Source organism: Dermacentor andersoni, chromosome 5 (assembly GCF_023375885.2).
Source record: "Dermacentor andersoni chromosome 5, qqDerAnde1_hic_scaffold, whole genome shotgun sequence".
NCBI lineage: Eukaryota > Metazoa > Arthropoda > Arachnida > Ixodida > Ixodidae > Dermacentor > Dermacentor andersoni.
The window spans coordinates 82,070,328-82,090,766 of record NC_092818.1 but is presented as its reverse complement, the minus strand read 5'-3'; the positions used below and the strand labels follow the sequence as shown (position 1 = coordinate 82,090,766).

At 46.6% G+C, this 20,439-nt stretch overlaps 1 protein-coding gene across 6 annotated transcripts in view; it reads right to left on the bottom strand.

The window, feature by feature from the left end:
- LOC126530817 (uncharacterized) overlaps positions 1 to 20,439 on the bottom strand; it is a 230,873-nt gene that overhangs the window by 39,123 nt on the left and 171,311 nt on the right. For all 6 annotated transcript variants that reach the window (XM_050178103.3, XM_050178108.3, XM_050178109.3 and 3 more), the window contains 7 exons: positions 19,983 to 20,357; positions 12,161 to 12,337; positions 12,015 to 12,048; positions 11,188 to 11,357; positions 6,361 to 6,419; positions 4,802 to 5,072; positions 2,352 to 2,509 (listed from right to left, as the gene is read on the bottom strand). In XM_050178103.3, the coding sequence (XP_050034060.1) occupies positions 2,352 to 2,509; positions 4,802 to 5,072; positions 6,361 to 6,419; positions 11,188 to 11,357; positions 12,015 to 12,048; positions 12,161 to 12,337; positions 19,983 to 20,357 (1,244 nt within the window). The remainder of the gene's footprint in view (positions 1 to 2,351; positions 2,510 to 4,801; positions 5,073 to 6,360; positions 6,420 to 11,187; positions 11,358 to 12,014; positions 12,049 to 12,160; positions 12,338 to 19,982; positions 20,358 to 20,439) is intronic.

Below are 20,439 nucleotides of genomic sequence, written 5' to 3'. Positions count from 1 at the left end.
AAGGACACCAAAATGTTTCAGGGATGGCATAATCACTGTTGTGTACCAAGTACCAAATGTAGAAATTGACCAACTGTTTCATATGCATTCTGACCTATTCCCGACAACTTCCCAGTTGCATGCGTTCCCCCCAAACTGTGTGATTAAGCATTCTGCAGTATTACGTGCTTGAGGTGGTGCATGAATAGGCAACAAGCTAGAATTGAACAGCTCACTCTAAGATTTTCATATTTTAGCGCTAGACCTGTTTCACAAGTGGCTGCTAGCATTCGCAAGAAGGCTTAATTACGGGCAATTACAGCCGTAACTTCTAGATGGCAGATATACCTCATTATCATGACCAACTCATATTATTTTTTCCATAAAACATCAGCACTGCCTTGTTTATCACACTCAAAGCATCAAAAATTAGTACAATTCTAGGATAACCAGAATAGCATCTGCAATTCTGCTTTGGTGGAAGACATGAAACAACAGTAGTTCCAATACAGTAATACCTCGTTAACATGAAGTAGTAAAAACCAGGAAAAATTTCGAGATAAGCGGATTTTCAAGATAAGCAAAGTTGCGCAAACTGCCGTGAAAAATCGCGTTCTTTCCAAAAAAATCCCGACTTCTTCGACAGCAGCTTCAAATCTTGCTTTTTGTAAAGGTTTGAAAGCTTGCTGCCATTTTATTTAGCAGAAAAAAAACTGCATGATGCTGGTCTGCTTTGCGGTTGCACTCAGGCCTAGGAAGGTGTCTCCTAGCTGCTCGACGCTTCACAAGAGCCAACCTTCCCCACCGCTGCACTCAACCTTATTTCGCAGTAATTATCGGTAAAGGCAGCTTTTCATCCCCTGTTGCATTGGCTCCAAAAAGGACCATTACTCTGTGCTTCTGCTGCTTTGCTCCTAACACGTTACACCTAACACAACGCGTTACACCCTTTAGTGCGAAAGTGCAGCTCGGCAACATGTTATCAAAGAGCGCCGCCTCGTTGAGGTTAAAGATGTCTCTAGAGGCATAACTCTTTTGCAACTTGGCAAGCCGGCTGCTGTGCCAACTGTCCGCAGTAGCTGTGTCGACAGTGCTGCTCTCGCTGTGCACGGACTCAGACAACACACTGTTCTTATTTTTTTGAAGCGGTCAAACCAGCCACTGCTGCAGCTGAAGCCTGTGCAGCCCATTTGCAAGGCCAAAGCAACTGCCTTCTCCATCATTAATGTTGCAGTGGCGGGAAGGTTGGCCGCTCTGGCATTTCGCAGCCACACCATCAACGCCACTTCGACGTCTGCTTCTGCTGGCTAGAGGAGCTCTGTTGGTATCCATCGAGCACCTTCTCTTTGTTTTTGAGCACCGTCGAAAGCGTAGGCAAAGGGATGCCGAATTCTTGAGCGACGCTCGATTTTGTTCGGCCTCCTTTCTTGACTTCCTTAATTAGGGCTACCTTCCTTTCTAGCATCTTTCTAGCGACTTGCACCACTTGAGTGGCGCCATGCTCGCCGCACTTGCGCTAAGTTGCTGCTCCTCACAGCCAATGAAAAATCTGTGCCGCGTCACATGATGTGCCACAGGGTTGCTTGACATAGTTGATATGCCGCTAGGCTCCAACTTCACTTTTGGGGAAAGCATAGGCTTTGTGGTAGGCGCAGCAGCATTGCGCAAATCTTGTGAAACGGTCTGGTGGTGGAATTTTCGTTCCACTCTCAATAAAGATTTCGAAATATCGGCACTTTGGCCCAAAAATACATTGAGATAAAGGGCAACAAATACATGGGACTTATAGGAAATGGTTCGGTGCCGCGGAAAATTTCGACTTAGCCGATTTTTCGAGATGTGCCAGTTCGAGTTAACGAGGTATTACTGTATTTAAAGTGAATACAATATGAAACATGGTAACAAGTGACACTCAGTGCACAGACAAAGGAAAAAGAATGGTGTGCATGACATGACACGAGAGCTGTTCTTACAACTAAAATTTTATTCGTATCTACTGAGAATACGTACACATATAGAAGCAAAAGAAAAGTAAAACAGAAAACAAAAACAAACCATACCGCAGTGAAAAGGCCAATAGAGTCACATGATTGAGTGTCGAACAGCACAAGCCAACTACAGTGAATTATCGATGTTAACATATTCAGTATTATGTAAGGTTAGCGATTCCTGGCTGACACATGCACCTTTGTGCTTTCTAGTAAAAAAAAAAAAAGTCTGTTAGTTCACATATAGCTTGGTCTGTGCTCTCATACACTCCTTTCTTTGTCTTAGCACCAAGTTTTGTTTGTCGCCATGAATCCACACCGACCAGCCCAAATTGAGGGTCTTAATGATATCAAATGTCACAAGGAAATAAGCACAGTACTTACCCCGTCCTCCTTGGGCACTCCCGACTCAAGATTAAGTTCTGACGCCTGCTTCTTGACCATACCAGTCTTAGAGACCATGATCTCACAATGTCGGCAAAAGCGCTGCCTCCCGTCCACCAAGTACTCCGCTTCCTCCACTGACGTCACATGTTTGTTATCTGCAATGGGGTAGCACATGGCAGCGATTAGCATGCCCAGCTACTTGTAGCTAAACAAAAGCAAAACCCCACTGGCTAGTCCTTGATCGTGAGCCGATATCATGATGTTAGATGCAGTGCAACGAAAGAAAGGAATAAATCACGACCTTAAAAACTTTGGCAATAGACAGAAGCAGCAATCACATAATGAAATAGTCACAGTTTCGGCCGAAAGGCGAAGCATTGATTGTGATAGCAAATTAGAAGACAGCTATGCGGAGTAAGGATGGTAGTTTTATCGGCTGTATAAACTTGGAGACATTCGCTTACTTACTGAATTAACAAGCATGGTGTCAGCGTGCACAAGCAAACATGAACACACCAAACTCGATGAGTGCGGACACTCTCTGTCAAAACGCTGATGTGAGCAAGCGCAGCACGAGCAGCGAGCAAAGTGACCTTTGTGTATCTATCGCTTCAAGGCAAGAACGGCGAAAACACAGCACATACAAAGGTATGACCCGTCTGCAGATCCCTTTCAAGATAGGGTATAAAGTACTGTATTTATTAGCATAATGATGGCACGTTTTTGTCAAGAAAAATTGACGCAAATTCAGGGGTGTGATCATTACGCGGGTTAAATTTCCCACGAAAAGAAAACTTTCTTTTTTTCATCCCGCATTTGCTGCGGGATGTTAATTTAACAGGTCAACAAATAGGCGGCTGCCGCTGTAACAGTCCGGGACACCAAAACAAATATGGCGGCCGGCGGAGCAAGCCCAACGTGCCGAACACAATTTTTTTTCTTCTCATGAGTACATTATGCGCATTGAAACAGTTTATTACGTATCAGTAATGAATAATATTGTTACTATCGGCAAGTTTGCGGCAATAACATAGCCATTACCACTTTGAGAGGACAGAAACAGAGATGGGCGTGCTTAGCTGCCAGTGACAGATACCCATGGCGGGCACGATGCGGAAACTGCGACATCTGTCTTCACTATCTTAATGCAGCACAATTCTGCCATAGGTGGGCGAATATCTTATCTGTGTTACAAACGCCTGCGTATGAATAGGGTACACTTCTAACGTATCAGAGTAAATATGGCTATTATCGTTGCCACTCGCGATTTGTTGCATGCCCACGAGTGCAGACAAGAAGAATCGAAAAGCGCCTTTTTTGTTGTTGACCACAACCATTACAAAGCCTACAAATAATAAAGGCAAGACAAGTTTGGTTGTCGCTTTCTTTTAATGGAAGTACGGAAAGTGATAAAAGGAATGAAATGGGGCATCTGCTTAAGAATGTTCGGTGCGTGCAGACCACTTGGTATGTTTTGAAGAGTCATTCGCGCAGCATTCGACAGCATTCGACAGATGGTAAGTGCGATCACCATTAGCTAAACTGGGCACACAACCTAACGCTGTGGCAAGCTCGGAGTGCGATCATTACACGGGAAAGGGAAAAAAAAGAATTTTGATGACAATATTCAGGGGTGCGATCATTACGCAAGTGTGACCATTATTGCAAGTAAATACGGTATGCACTCGTTGGCCGAGTCGAAGCCGGCACCCCCTCTCTCCCATGCTGCCTCCACTTTCCTCCATATATGGCATGCGAGATTGAGCCACGATTGTCAATTCCCCTTGGGCTCGGTCGAGAAATGCGCAGCTGCTGTCGGAGCACAATGCCGCCCCCCTTCCCTCCCTCCCATTCATGTGATGGAAAACGGCACATTTACTCTCCACTTTTTTCCTTCATGCATGCCAGACTGAGCCATGATCGTCGGCTTCCCTGGCATGCTTTCACTCATACATACAGTATACAACACGCGGTAATGGTGTTATCGCCCATGGACTTTATATGGAACATCACGCCGACACCGACTGCAAAAATGGGCCTGTAGTGTCCACATGATTTCTATCGCAATAAAAGAAGAAACAGTAGTGGACGTTGTTTCACACATTTAGTTGCTTGGCTGCCTTTTTGCAAAGCCATACATGAACATGACAATACAACAAATTCCACACAAGATGACATCGTGCAGCTTGCTGCAGCGTATTTCAATCATACAGATGGTAGGGCAGAAACGAAGAATCGTACATCACACTACGAGTGATGGTCTTGCTGGACCTACTTCTGATGGCAAACGAAACCAAAAGTGGGCACTGCAACCAATGCCGCATCTAATCAATCCCTCGTGATGTTCCTGTGCCACACACATTTGGAGATGCAGCTAATCTCAACAGGCAGCAGTCATGGAGAAAGGTTAAAATTGGCCCCACAGAAACCTCATAGATCAGACTCACTGTGTTTGTAGAGCCCCAGCTTCTGGCTGGGTGGCGTGGTGGTGCGCTCAATGATGTCATAGGACGACGGTGGCTCCACCTGTAGCAGCTTGGCGAGTGAGCAGAGTAGCCCCTGGATGTCGCCAGCTGCCTCCGAAGTCAGTGTTAGCGTCACGGACACGTTTCCAGATTCGCGCAGAGGGACAGGAGGGGGCCCACCGCCAAATGCTCCAGGCAGGCCCCGCCCGCGACAGAGCCCCAGCTTGTCGCCCGGGAAGGTGTTTTCCTTGTCCTGGAATGCCAAACACATGATGTTAAATTAAATTACACTGAGGTGTTGAACATCCTAAGACCACACAGTGGGCTATACGGGATGCCGTAGTGGAGGGCTTCAAATTCATTTTGACCACCTGAGGTTATTTAACGTGCACCCAAAGCACGGTACACAAATGTTTTTGCATTCCTCCCCCATAAGAATGTGACCTCCACATTCAGGAATCAGACACGCAGCTTCATGCTCCACAACACGCCATAACCACAGTCGACAGGAGATGACGCACCGGCACTCACAAGCTTATGGAGAAGTCTTAGGTGGTCAAGCCCCAGCATGCAAAGGCTGGATCTTCTGGTGACTCCTTGACAGCTGGGTGATTAATCACTGAGCCTTCACAGGAAAAAGCAACACAGGCACTACAAGAGGCACAGTAGTGGAAGACTCCAGATGAATTACAACAACCACCTGGGGTTCTTTAACATGCAACGAAAGCTTGGTAGTCGAGTGTTTCTACGTTGTGCCTACATTAGAACATGGCCGCCATTGCAACGCATTCAGCCTGCCAAATCATGCTCGGCAGCTAAATGCCATAGACATTGAATGTCATTCAAGCTCCCGCTCCAGATTTTGAGACCACAGCTATTTATGCCGCGATGCCATAATGAGCAATCTAGCAGTTACGCCAAGAAACTTCATTGATCAACTACACCTGCCTCCATCTTTATAAAGTATACTCCTTTATGATTAACTCTGATGAGACACCTTCACTAACGCATTGAACCCTTCCATGGGCATTAGTTACCTACAGGCTCAGTGCCACAGCTTCTGGTAAATGAAAAGATCTATAATGTCCTTTCATGCTGTCTTTAATTGAAGAAAATCTGGTGAACACGCAGAACATACCACTGACGAAGACAAATGTTGAGAGCTACATCTTCTCTTAATTAAGTGGACTCTACGGTAACTTAAGGGCAAAGCAAAATAAAGTTATGCACAATAATTACTGTGACAGGTTAACATGGGAGAGGCTAGCGCAAGGCACTATGTAACTTCTTTTTTTTTTTTTTTACACACAAAAGCTACATAAGAATAGACTACATTTTTGAATAGTACAAATCCAATTTTATTGTTGCCTTACCTTTCATAATCCTAGTGTTATGAACTTAAAAAAAATATTGTGCTTACAAGGCACATTTTTGAAAAAGTCGGCTTCCAACCCCCTGCTCCCACGTTTCCATGCTTGCACAAACCACTAACCAACCTTGTAGCCACAAATCTACGAAAAAGAAGACTGTGATGCACGCACCTTCTCGTCCATCAGGATTTTCAAGGGAGCAGGAGGTGGTGGTTGTGGAGGAGGTATGGCTGGTGAAGAAAACAAAGAGAAAAACAGAAGTTGGCAGAGCACGCACCCAACAATTATGCGATTTTATAAGTGCAGTAGAACCTCGTTCACACATTTTGGAAAGAAACCACGAGAAAAACGTACTAACCGGGAAAATGTACGATCCAAAGTAACTAAAAAAAATTTTACAGACTAAACTATTGTTGACATCTACGTAATGCGAAGCGTCAAGAGGATCGTTGCAACATGAGACGCCAACATTCCATATTGTTGTTTTCATGTTGCGTGGTATTTTAAGAGGGCGACGGGAAACCGAACTGAAATCAAGCTGTTGGGCGACGCCAGATGCCACCGAAGCTAAACGTGATGCCCACATTGCACCACCTGCTGAAGGGTATGGCAGCGCGTTTGGATTATTGCCTACTAAATGCGTGCAGTACACTACCAATGGCACTATGCACCACGCGCTGTAAAACAGATAGGTGAAGATGCTTATCGCAATATGTTTGGAGGTGATAGCTGTGAATGCAGCGTGCGATGACCCGGGCGGAGATTTGCTGGTACCGGTATAAGAAACTGCATGCGCCATTGTTTTCACACGAGACGGGTAGCTATATACTGTTCGCAATCGCGCGCGCCTCATGCCCTTTCTTGTTCACTTGGGATCTGGCAGCCAGAAAATGTATACGATCGCAGCGTGCAGCAAGGAATGGAGCCGCGTTTTAGTTATTGCCTATTAAAAGCGTACGCTACACTTGCGACAACACGACATGCTGTGAAACAGATAGGCAAAGCCGCTTACCGCTATACGATTGGCAGTGATAGCTGTGAATGCCGCGTGCGACGACCCCAGAGAAGATTTGCTGGTACCGAAATGACAAACTGACTGCGCGCTGGCATTTTCATGTGAGACGGGTGGACAAGTACTGCGGTGGGGCTGCCACAGTGGGCAGCTATATACCGTTCTCGATCGCGCGCACCTCGCACATTTTCTTGTTCACATGGGACCTAGCAGCCGGAAAATGTGTCATACGATTGCAGTTTGGCAACGAAGTGAACATTGGTGCCGAAACATTTTTCTTTTTTTCTGGGAACGAATGAGCCGTTAAAAAATTAGCGTAGCTCTACTGGGTCATTATTTGTATTGACGATTGTGAACGTTGGCGCCAGGAAAATGTACATAACGGGAAGGCATCAACGAGGTCCTACTGTAATGTGAAGTCTTAGAAGTAGCAGACGCAAGCAGTCTACATGTGCTTAAGGGGGGATACTGAAATTCTAAAGCTGCAGGTTTAAGAATGTGAATTCTTGTTGGTGATTTCTACAGGATTTCAAAATAAATATTTAAGTGTCCTAGACACTGTGTCACAGTTTTTGTGCACTCCCTTGACTCGCATGCATTCAGGGAAAAAAAGAATGATGAGAATTGAATGAGTAGAAAGAACACAGTGCTGATCCCAAAATTTGAGACTTTAAAGAAGCTATACTTGAGAAAAACAAAACTAAAAAAACTGGGAAAATATGAATCTGAAGCTTCAAAAGCGGGAAATAATAATTAGAATATAATTAAACATGCAAAATTATTCCGCTGACGTAGACCTTAGGTGCACGTATAACCCGCGTATGCGCGAGAGGCACGGGAATAGGCTTTGGCACATCTTCTGCAGTCTCCAAAGTAAACCTACACGCGGGGACAGAAAGCAATGGTTAGCTTCGCTGCTGCATTATTGCCGATTCGTTACGAGGTTGCGCTATGCAGTGACTTATCTCCGGAGCGATTTTGTCGGCTCGTCTGAACTTTGGGGTAACCGCCTCCCCTTTCTTGCTGTAGGAAGTAGAGACGGCTTGCGCTTTGCTTTTCATGGACACATGTTCAGTTGCAAACTTCTCTCTCTCTCTCTTTTTTTTTAGAGAGAGGGTCAATTTGCCGCTTACATTCACAATACGATGAACAAAAAAAACAGCATATCAGCTGTTTTTCAAATAACCTAGTAGACGAGCTCGTCTGCTAGGCCTAGCTGCCATAGCAACCGCCAATCAGAAGGGGCCTTTTAGCCTGCTGGCACGCTGAGCCAATAGGAGGGCCACATGCATCGTGAGCTTCATCAGACCGGCCCCCGATTGTTTTACGTTTTCGCTTTTTCTATGCGGCCATTGTTGGCGAGGATGCGAGGAACTGAAAGGCGGAACTTTGAGCTTTTGAACGATGTCGAGATGGCGGCGCTCAGCAGTGGGAAAGATGAGAAATAGTTCTGTGAACTCCAGTGCTTTTGCGTGATTCTGGGGTCGTTTCACGCGGTCCATGCTGACAAAATAATTTTTTCTGACACTTAAGGAGGGACGCGGGGATCAGATCGCGAAAATCGCAAAAAAGATCGATTTTTGGCAACGACGCGTTTCAGTATCTGCAATGCCTAATCTACATTGTATCAAAATGGTTTGACTGAAAACGCGCTAAAAGTGCCCGAAAAAAATTAATTTATCAGTGCGTAGGGCGAGAAAACAGCTTTAAATCGCGTAAAATCACCGCAGTTCGCGGAGCCCTAACTCGTCTTTCCCGCCACCGAACGCCACCATCTTGGTATCGTTCGAAAGCTCGAAGTTTCGCCATTCCGTTTCTGAATTCTTCGGTCGTCGCCATCTTGTAACAAACACACAAACACAAAAGAAGCGCGGGTCTGCTAGAGGCGGTCACACGGGCCCTGCAATGAAAGCGGGCCTCCGATTGGTTGCCGTACTGAAAGGCGTCTCGCCATTGGTTGCTGCTGCAGCCGCGGGCAAGCTGGCAACCACAGCGGACCGCAGTTGTCTGCTTTGAAAACCACGCCGGCGTCGTTCTTCGTTTGACACTTGCAGAATTCGGATTTATGAAAGCTCCCAGGTCAGTGATGGATCGTCGCTCATTCGAAAAGAACTTTTAAATGAAGCATGCCTTCGGAAAACGGAAGCGCGAGCCTCCTACGGCGAGAAAAAGGCGGCGGCCAGCGGGGGAAGCGGAGAACCCGACTGAACAAGCGAATAACGTGCCGCGTTATCTTGCACCGTGCGATTCCAGCAGCGACACCGACAATCGCCCTGTGACATCGACACTGATAACCAAGCCACCGGAAGACGTGCCAACGGAGGCTCTCGCACCTGTGCGTACGGCCGCGCGAGTCGGCAACCGAGATCGCGTTGTTGGAGGCGACGCGGGTCGAAGGTCTCCATCGCCGGCAGAGACTGTGTGTGTTTCCGATGCATCGTGCGACAGGGACACGCAGCCTGCGAGTAAGCTTCAACCGTCGACGAGCTACATACTGTATGGTGACTCAAGGCTCACCAGATGAATCGTCGCACGATTCAGACGCGCTTCGAGCCGCGTTTTGTGTCAGCGGTGACTGCAGAAGCGCAGGCATGCAGTGTTCGCGACTCCCTTCGCGCAGTGTCCGCGACTGAGCGGAAGCAGCAATGCCAAGAACAAATTTCGGCCCCTAGTGACTGAATTCATTATTATGCCTGTTTCCGCGATGAACTCTGATCGCTAAAACTCTGTGCCCAAGATGCCAACAGCGTTCTGTGGGTGTGCAGTGTGATACCAGGCTCGGTCTGGCAGTGAAAATGGTGGTCATGCACTACTCCAGACGGCGCAAGAAAAGGATAAAGAACGCCTGAAGAAGGCATCCAAAGCCCACCAAACAATGAGGCAAAGGTGTAAGAAGATGCCTGACAGCAATGATTCAAAATATTACAGCCCTGGTGCTTTTTAATAAATTTGCAGTGCTTTTAAAACTTTGCAGCCAGTTTTCTCAATTGCATTTTTTTGCCAATCACCTCGCTCGTGGAAAGCGTAGCACAACAATGGCTGGACCGATTTTGGCCCAGTTTGTTTTGCTGTGATCCACAAGCTGTGCTGCACTTAAAGACAGTCCTGAAATGTTTCTTTATCTTTCAATTATTTAATTATTTCACAATTACTACGTGGCTCCATGCAGTGAAGTACAGTCATGTGCATGTTATGTTGAGCAAAAAATTATTAGCGTACTAAAAAAAAAATCGAACACTGTCTTGATGTAGATTAGACATCTGGGCAAACATGCAAAGTATTCCCAGCTCCCTATCATGTTTCGTTACTGTGCCAGGCTTTCCACAAGCAAGGAACTTATAAATTCTTATAAAACAAAAACTAATTAAGATATCCTAATGAAATTTTAGATTTGTCTCTTAATTGCAATGTGCAGTGTGTGTGCCAAATTTCAGCCCTTTCTGTCAAGAAACAAAAAAGTTAATTCTGATCCCCTCCTCCCCCCTTAAGGGTGTGTTTTTGGGCAAATCGTTTTGATACGGTGTAGATTAAGCATTAAGGATGCCGAAACAAGTAATTCCCCAAAAATTGACTTTCTTTTTTTCGATTTTCAGTTTTTATGACCCGTGTCCCCCCTTAAGGAACCTTTAGTGTAAGCAAGGAACGGCATTTACAGTACTGCGTACATGCCACACCAAAACTCCTCTCTACGTTAGCTTCCAGTTTGCTAACCTTGAGTCCACACTTTCCTATAAAACTAGTCAACAGCAATGTGCTTCAGGGCACCTTAACAATGACTGCAAACACAGAAACGACTGCGGTCAGTCGAGATTCAAGTACTCCATTTGAATACACACATTTCCGCATCAAGCCACTTTTTGGCTTCAAATGCAAGATAATATAGGGGAATATATATATATGCATGTGCCAATGAGCACATTTGTCACAGCTGACTGAGACAATTGTCGTGTGTACAGCACAGGGCAGGAACACTAGTGACCCCTCACCTTTTACAGGAATGGGCGCGACAATGGGCACCGTGGGCGAAGGAAGGGATCTGGCAGAGTCGTTGCTGTCCTCGTCGACGAGTTGCAGGCTACGGAACTGGAAGGGAGCCTCGAACATGGCACACTCTGGAGACGAGGCGCCCACGATTGTGTCGGGACTGTCTGCCTCACTGCAAGCAGAGAGGGAGGACCTTATTAAGCTGCTGACACGAACACAAAGCCTACAGATGTCCAGTGTGGCCGCAGCATTCTGGTCCTTCGATGATGCACTACGGCATACTGCCCAACATATTGCTGCGTCTGGGCGACAACCATGTGAACTGAAAGCACACCTGTAGGCCCAGAGGTTATCACTTATAAGATGCATGATTTCTCCTGCAGCCAGGGTCCTACGGTCTCTTTAGAATTATGGGTTTAATTTGGGTGCGCTTGTTTAAATATAAAGCTAAGGTTTTCTGCCAAGTGAAAGCCTGGTGCTTAGAAAACAGCCAAGACGGAGAAAAGAATGCTCCTTCATGAGGCTGCGTCCCAAAATTCGTGCCCAGGATACTTTGCATTGCAGGCTTCCCTTTCTCTTAGTCAGTAAGCGTGCCACCACTGCACCACATTTTGCAAAAGTGGGTGCGCCATGACAATGGTGAACCTGTTTCAACAGCTGACTTTGATACGGTACCTCCTAAATACAGCTCAACTTGTACAAGAGCTGAGCTAACCTCTGTAACACCTCTGGTGTGACAAATGAAACGTGCTTATGCAAAGCCTAATTGCTAAGAGACAGCCATGTTTCTTAATGCTTCCACGTAAAACCAAGGCAAACTGCAACTTACCGGCACCTATTGGAGTCCGCGCCACCGGAAGTTACTGAAGAAAAAGAAAGGAAACAAGAGAGTACAGTTAGCGAGAATGCACACCTGGAGGGGATGGAGTGGTCGTAACTGATCAGCTGACTTCAGCCAAACGGAAGCTGCCCTACCTCTGGTATGCATGGAGAACTCCTGGTTGTAGAAGCCCCGGAGCGGGGTCGGGGAGGGTGTGACGGCAGAGGAAGGGGCTGAGGGAGGAGGGGCCCGATCACCAAAGGGCAAAACAGAGTACGGGTCCGGCTGGCCCGGCAGGAATGCTCGGCCGTAGCTGCCCTTCAGCACAGGTTCTGCGCCCGCGACACATAAGTAACAGCTGTCAGTCCGGCACGACACAAATTGCTTCATCATGCCTTAATGCGAAACGAAACCTTAATGGTGAAACAAGAAATGAAATTCATTTCATACTTTTTGCCGATCCCAGCATAGTGCAGGATGTAGAAGTGATAGGTAGGGTAAAGTGCAGTGATCACAACAGGGTGTCTACCAAGTTGAAATTTCCAAATTCCCTGAGTTTTCCAGGTTTTCCCTGAGTGCCATTGCAAAATTCCCTGAGTGATGAAGAACTATGTTTTATGTCAAGATGGACTGAAAGCATATCGCCCGATGCTGTCACTTTCTAGTAAGCATATGAAAAAAGATGTAAAAAAACGCTTTAATCCAACTTGAATACTAAGGAGTAGTGTTTATGTTATTCAAAAAAAGAATAGAATGGAGGGGTTAGTAAAATTCACAGCAAATAACATGTCTTCTAAAAAAATTGCAAATTGAGTCAGACATTCTCAAATACAAATAAAAAGGAGATCCATACAGAAGTAAATATTTTCGAATATGACCTATTTCTATCAAGTGATAGTAAGCTCAGTGGTACGAGGCCCGAATTTTGTCACAATTGAGATTCTCTCTCAACACCTCGTAAGTCGACCTCAACTGTCCTGACATACTCTCAGCCCGCGCACGACGCCTTAGTTTTGTGTTTCACTGCTTTAAAGAGTTTATTTTGGTTTGGATGAGGGACACCTGCATCTCGGCATCAACCAACACTTTGTTTTTTGAGCTCAAAATGGCAGCAGCACGCCTCCTTTCCTGTTCATTCCCCAGTGCGTAGGTACTTTCTGTTCTTGTCCTCCTTCCGCCACTCGTTTGCCCCACGGACCATTTGAAGCATCTTCTTGGTAAGTTGCACAGCTCACGTCCGATTTTTCGAACTCCCTAGGGGCCGCGAAAACGCCCGAAAAGTCGGCCAGTTGGAAAAAATAAATGCATGTCATTTACTGCCCTTAACCCTTTCGCTGTCACGGACGTACCGGTACGTCATTGCGCTTCCCCCCCACGGTGTCACTGACGTACCGGTACGTTCTCTATCGTGCGTTCAAAATTTCGCGCCTAAGCGCAAAGCTGGCGCTCCTGAATTGGCCACGCCATCTGTTGACTCTTTCTACAAGTTCGTATATTCTCCCCGACCTGTGTTTACCCATGTATTGAAGAGTACGGTGCGACTGCCACTCCCCACTTTCTCTTTGCTGAGTGGCGCGGTGGCTCCGCGTTCGCTGGATCATGCGTTGCGCGCGTGTTGTTATGGGTTCAAGGGTTGTTTTGCCATCTCCGCTGGTTTGAAGGTTTTTATTTTTCTTCTGTTGGTGTGTCTGCTACACCGCATCAAGTTCAGGCGCACGTGCCGTTGCCTCTCCGAAAAGAGTAACTCGATTGCTGCTTCCGCTCTCTCGCCGAACCCTCGCTTCCGACTTGCAGCAGTAAACGTAAAGCCCTTCAAACTTTGTTTAGCCTTTTTCCATCTCCCTCTGTCTTCTTGATCACGCAACGTCCCATTTCTCTCCGTTGTGCGGGCGACTGAAAGCGCATCCTCCCAGCCCGCGGTTACTTTCGGATGGCTGAGCGCGCGGGACCTTCGTCTGCTCCTTGGTGCGGAGGCTCAATTCAGATTTAGAATACGAGCCGAGCTCGGATTCGGACTCGGACAGAGTCGCATGCGAGGAAGAGGGTTCCGCATCGTCAGATTCGTATGTTGAACGGATCTTATAGTCAGGCTGATGATGATGATGATGTTTACTAACAGCAGCTGCAGAACACTGAAATGTGCATATAGCATTGACTACGTTATTTGTATACCAATCATAATCAAAAATAAATTGCTATGTTCATTCCCTGTTATGCTCATTCCCTGAAACCAAGCCGACACTGGGGGTGCGTCACGGCCAGAATGGTCCGACAGCGAAAGGGTTAAGGGCTCAATCCGCCACAGGCACATTCGAAAACGCTCTACAGGCCTGTCGGTACACATATTAGGCATATTAGTGCTCGTACTGTGACAGGAAATACCGGGTGCACGCGTGTATAATTAAGAATACATACTGTGTCCCGTGGAAATAGCCCTTTCCCACGCTTGTTATGCTTTACTGCAATACTTCTGCGTATGCTTCACCAAGTAACATTTCTGTACAGAGGCGAAGCTGACTTTCGGGAACCGGCATTATGCAACGCACCATGCTTTCCAAGCTTCTAAGCCAATCACGAGGACCACAAAGGTGGAGTCCATGCCACTGCTGACAGTAGCGAATTCTTTAAAAAAAAAATGCGGCACCCAACGGCAAGAAGCTTCACAGCGAACGTCGAAGCAGCTAGGCCTAGCGTTGTAGCAGTGGTGGCTACGGCTGCCAGAGGATCTGCGTGCGAGAGCGCCGATTCGAGGCGGCGAGGTAATCAAAATGGCAGCGGTGGCGGCTTTGAGTAATGCCGTTTCGGACCTGTGGTCAGGGCAAAATGTCCGGAAAATCGTACGGCGAAAAGTTCTTGCGTCCGAAATTTCAGGCGTTCTGATACATTGAGTCTATGGGGTATGTGGTGGTGCCGCAAAGCCGTCCAAATTATCGGAAATCCGGAAACTCGGTCGTTGAATGTACACTGGCAACTCCTCCAGCCGACGACGGGGCGTCAAATACGATTCATTACGATTCCTGCCTGTGACTCGAGCCAGCATTACCACGACTTTCGACCCTTTCAACAAAATTATAGCTAATTTTCCCTGATAGAGGCACAAATTCCCTGAGTTCTCCCTGAGTTTTTCCAGACTACTCGAAATCCCTGAGAATTCCCGGTTTTCCCGGTTGGTAGACACCCTGCATAAGTTAGTGAGGGCTAGGATTCACCTGAATTTGGACAGACAAAGAGCAAAATTGGCCAAGAAGAAACAGGTCAACTTAGGGGGCGTAAGGGTAAAAGCAGACATATTTAGGCTGGTACTTGCAAATAAATATGCAGCCTTAGAACAGAGAGATGATGATGATAATAATGACATAAAGGTAATGAATGAAACCGTAACGAGGCTGGCTTCAGAGGCAGCAATTGAAGTGGGAAGCAAGGCACCAAGGCAACCAGTAGGTAAGCTCTCTCAAGTAACAAAGGACCTAATAAAGAAACGACAACAAATGAAAGTGTCCAACACAAGAGATAAGATAGAATTTCTGGAACTGTCATAACTGATCAACAAGACGAAAATAAGTGATACTTGAAATTATAACGTGAGAAAGACTGAAGAAGCCGTAAAAAATGGATGCAGCCTGAAATCAGTGAGAAGGGAACTTTGCATAGGACAAACCAAGATGTACATATTCACTGAAAGATAAGCAGAGTAATATCATTAGCAATCTCAAAGGTATAGTAACAGCAGCGGAAGAATTCTATACTGACCTGTACAGTTCCCAGAGGAGCCACAATACCTTCATTCGAAGCAGCAATGAATAGGTTGCAGAGACTCCTTCTATAGCTAGCTAGGAAGTTAAAAGGGCCTTGCAAGACATGAAACGAGGAAGAGCGGCAGGAGAAGATGGAATAACAGTCGATTTAATCAAAGATGGAGGAGACATAATGCTTGGAAAACTGGCGGCTCTTTATATGAAGTGCATATCGACTGCAAGGGTCGCAGAAAATTAGAAGAATGCAAACGTTATACTAATCCACAAAAAGGGAGACGTTAAAAAATTGAAAAATTATAGGCCCATTAGCTTACTCCCAGTTTTATATAAAATATTTACCAAAATAATCTCCAATAGAATAAGAGCAACACTGGACTTTAGTCAACCAAGGGAACATGCTGGCTTCAGCAAGGGATGCTCTACAATGGATCACATCCAGGTCATTAATCAGGTAATCGAGAAATCCGCAGATTATAATAAGCCTCTCTATAGTGCTTTCATAGATTACGAAAAGGCATTTGATTCAGTAGAGATACCAACAGTCATAGCGGCATTACACAATCAAGGAGCACAGAACGCTTACGTAAATTCCTTGGAAAATATCTACAGAGGTTCTGCAGCTACCTTAATTCTGCGCAAGAAAAGCAGAAGGATACCTATAAAGAAAGGGGTCATACAGAGAGGCACAATCTTTCCAATGTTATTCACTGCGTACTTGGAAGAAGTATTCAAGCTATTAAACTGGGAAGGCTTAGGAGTAACAATCGACGGCGAATATCTCGGCAACCTTCGCTTTGCCGATGAGATTGTTCTATTCAGCGACACTGCAGACGAGTTAGAACAAATGATTGAGGGCCTTAAAAGGGAGAGGGTAAGAGTGGGATTGAAGATTAATATGAATTGAAGACAAAGATGAACAACCAGGCAAGGGAACAAGAGTGTTAAGGATCGCAAGTCAGCCTCTAGAGTCTATGAAAGAGTATGTTTACCTAGATCAACTAATCACAGGGAACCCTGACCATGAGAAGGAAATTCACAGAAGAATAAGAATAGGTTGGATCGCATACGGTAGACATCGTGAGTTCCTGACTGGAAGCTTACCGTTATAATCGAAAAGGAAGTTCTACAATCTGTGCGTTTCACTTGTGCTGACATATGGGCCAGAGACTTGGAGACTGACAAAGAAGCTTGAGAACAAGTTAAGGACCGCGCAAAGAGCGATGGAACGAGGAATGCTCGGCATAACTTTAAGAGACAGAAAGAGAGCGGTTTGCATCCGAGAGCAAATGGGCATAGATGATATTCTAATTAACATTAAGACAAAGAAATGGCACTGGGCAGGTCATGTAATGCGCAGAATAGGTAACCGTTGGACCATTAGGGTGACAGAATGGGTACCAAGAGAAGGGAAGCGCAGTCAAAGACGGCAGAAGACCACCGTATTTACACGACTTTAAGTCGACCTTTTTTTTTTATTGTTTGAAAATCTGAAATGGGGGGGGGGGTTGACTTACAATCGAAACCAAAACATGGCACCGCCAAAAAAGTGAGACCAACGAGATATCAGGGGAGCTACAACATAGTTACAATTTTATGTTCGCTGTATGGCCCTACCCGTAGCTTTTCGCTATCCCGCACGTTTTACAGTGCACACAACACTAATGGGAGAGTGTCGATAGTTGATAGAAGTGCAGCTGTTCCATTCGCGGTGGCACCCTCAGAACGGCGGCGGTTGCGGGGAGTACCGATAGGTCACGGAAGAGCAGACACCGCTCACATGTTTCTTTTTCCCTGTAGCTCTTGGTTTGATGCGTTCGACTTGACTGCCGGCTACATGCTACTTACATGCTTCCCCAGTCGTCATGAGTGCTCCAGGCCCACTAAACATTCAGCGCTCGTTCATAGCAGTGTTCAAGAGGGCTGCCATTCTTTACGCCAAAGAAACTAATCCCTGCGCAGCGGGCTGCAAGTCCAATGTTTCTGAATGGGTGGTGCGAGAGTGGCAGGCTGCAGGGAAGCACAATTTTCACCTGTGACGGCAAGGGAAGAATTTCCGACGGGCCAAAGTCTTGGTGCTTACTGGAACTGTAGGCCAAGCTTGCGACGTACGTCACTGAAATGCGTGATCGGTCCCTGCCAGTTTAGTGAGACATGGTCATGAAACAAGCCCGGCCCTTCGCCTTTTAAGGACTTGCTCCGCCGTGAGTACGAGTGGCTGGCGGCAGAAGACCACGAACTTATGCCAATCAGACCTGTCAAAAGAGTCTCCCTGACGGCTGCGTGTGGTTGGGTGCATTCGGCGTGGGCTGCTGTTCCACAAGATGTCGTGGTGCGGTCGTTTGCCAAATGTGGAATTTTGCTGGACGAAGATGCGCTGTGGGACCGTAGCAGCGATGACAATGGCAGCGCTAGTGAGGACGATGGCACAAGTGAAGACGAGTAGTCCAGTGATCATGCCAGCTACCAATAAAATTTCGTTATCGAATGCGCCCTTGGGTATGCTCTTCTTTTTTTTTTTTCCCCTGTCACACGCGATATTGGGGGGTCGACTTACATTAGTGTAAATACGGTAGGTGGGGCGATGAAATTAGGAAATTCAGAGGCGCTAGTTGGAATCGGTTGGCGCAGGACAAGGGTAATTGGAGATCGCAGGGAGAGGCCTTCGTCCTGCAGTGGACATAAATAGGCTTATGATGATGATGACAATGATTTGAAAATCTGCTCCTATCCTTGTGTGCATTATGCATTTATCGCATGCTGAAATAAAAATTCTGATTCTAGGTGCCTCAATGGCTGCTACATACCTCCTAAAAGAGCACGGAGCCCAGAATTCATGTTTTTAAAAATTCAAGAATGAAAAAAAAAGAAAGCAAGGTCATTTTCAATTGAATACTACAACAAAAAAATATTGAAATATTTACACTGTTAGACGATCAGTAGCCACCAGGGATATAACCAGCCCGCCTACAGCTACAACAAATACCCTTTTAAAATAGTGTCGCGATATTTTGGTGTTTAAGACCTATGTCCCCCATTAAGCTTTAAGTGCTCTCCTTGAATCCCACTTACAACTAGCAAATTTTTCGGGTACCACAGGCAAGAGGTAGTCAGCTTGCAATCAGAAGTAATTAAATTAAATTATGGGCTTCTACGTCCCAAAACAACAATATGATTATGAGGCAAGCTGTAGTAGGCGACTCTGGAATAATCTGGACAACCTGGCTTTATTTTTATGTGCACCCGATGCATGTTACAAGGGCTTTCTTGCATTTCGCCCCCATTGAAATGCCGCCGCCGTGGCTGGCATTTGATCCCGGCTCCTCGGGCTTAACAGCGCAATGCCGAAACTACTACACCACCACGGCAGGTGCCACAAGATGTTATGCTGTCGAGAACGATGACCTTCAATGTTTACAATACGTGAGCTGTATCTCTGCTTGCTACTACTCGCCCTAAAAAGAGAACTGCACAGGTGACTTTCCGTGGTCTTGTGCGAGACCGAAATTGTAACTAGCGGCAATTACATGCAGCAGCCAGTCAGGCTGAGAGCGCCAGCACGGTACATTTATCAAGCAAGCTGCAGAAAGCCATAAAAAAATGCACAGCACCGTTCATTGAAATGACTTTGGCGAGTTCATACAAATGACGACCTTGTCAGTGTGTGAAACTCTTGCGCATTTGCTATATGCCAAATGCCTGTGCATGAGCATAAGACAGCTTCCATATACACATTTTAATTAAAAACCCGAGGCCAATCATCCAGGCAAGACCACATGACCAAGTACTAACATGTCTGCATCCTGACTCTGTAGAGTGCGACAAGCGACCACAGCAATTCACAGTGCAAGGAAGTTTGCACTATCCAAACATAACTGCTCTAAAAATAGCTCTAGGAAAAAAAAAATTACAATATGCTCCAAGTTAGTTGCAACTATGAATGAAGCAGCAAATGAACCTCAACATCAACTTTCCTAGATATGGCCAACCAATCATCATTTGTGTGCCTGTGTCCACTCATCATCACATCAGCTCACTGCTCTGTCTCCATGAGTGTCTGCAGCAGGTTGATAGGTAAGAACAATGCCACTTTAGATAGAAGACCACCGCTGCATATGTCTTGCATCTCGCATGGTCCGGAAATTTACAGGCACAACAAGCACCACACTGCTACTTCTACCCTGCTAGCAAATATATATATATATAGCAGGAAGGATGCACCCACCACGAAGGTTGAGGTCCCCACGCCCGAAAACGGCGCCCACATTGAAGTTCGGCCGGATGTGCGGCTCCAGGATGCGCACGGGCGGCAGGGCTCTGATGCGCCCCATAAGGGCCTCCAGGTACACCTCATAGTCCTCGTCGGCACGCGAACCCTTGCGCGGCCGCTTGGCCCTGGCGGCCCCGCCTCCTCCATGAGAAGAGGAGGGTGGGCGGGGCCCGTCGGGGCCTGCCCCCGTGGCCTCCGAACTAGAGGGGGCCGACGGGGGTGGCCGCGGCTTCTTGGGCCGCTTGCGCTGCTGCTGACGCCGCAAGGCCAGGTCCTCAGCTGACGGCGGAGGGGGCGTGGGCTCGCGCTCCAGCTGGGCCCGCCGGATGTCTGCACACGTGCCCATCTAATTGTTAAGAGAGGCACTGCGCTACTCCTACACTCCGTTTCACTCCGCAATGCTGCGGAGGCT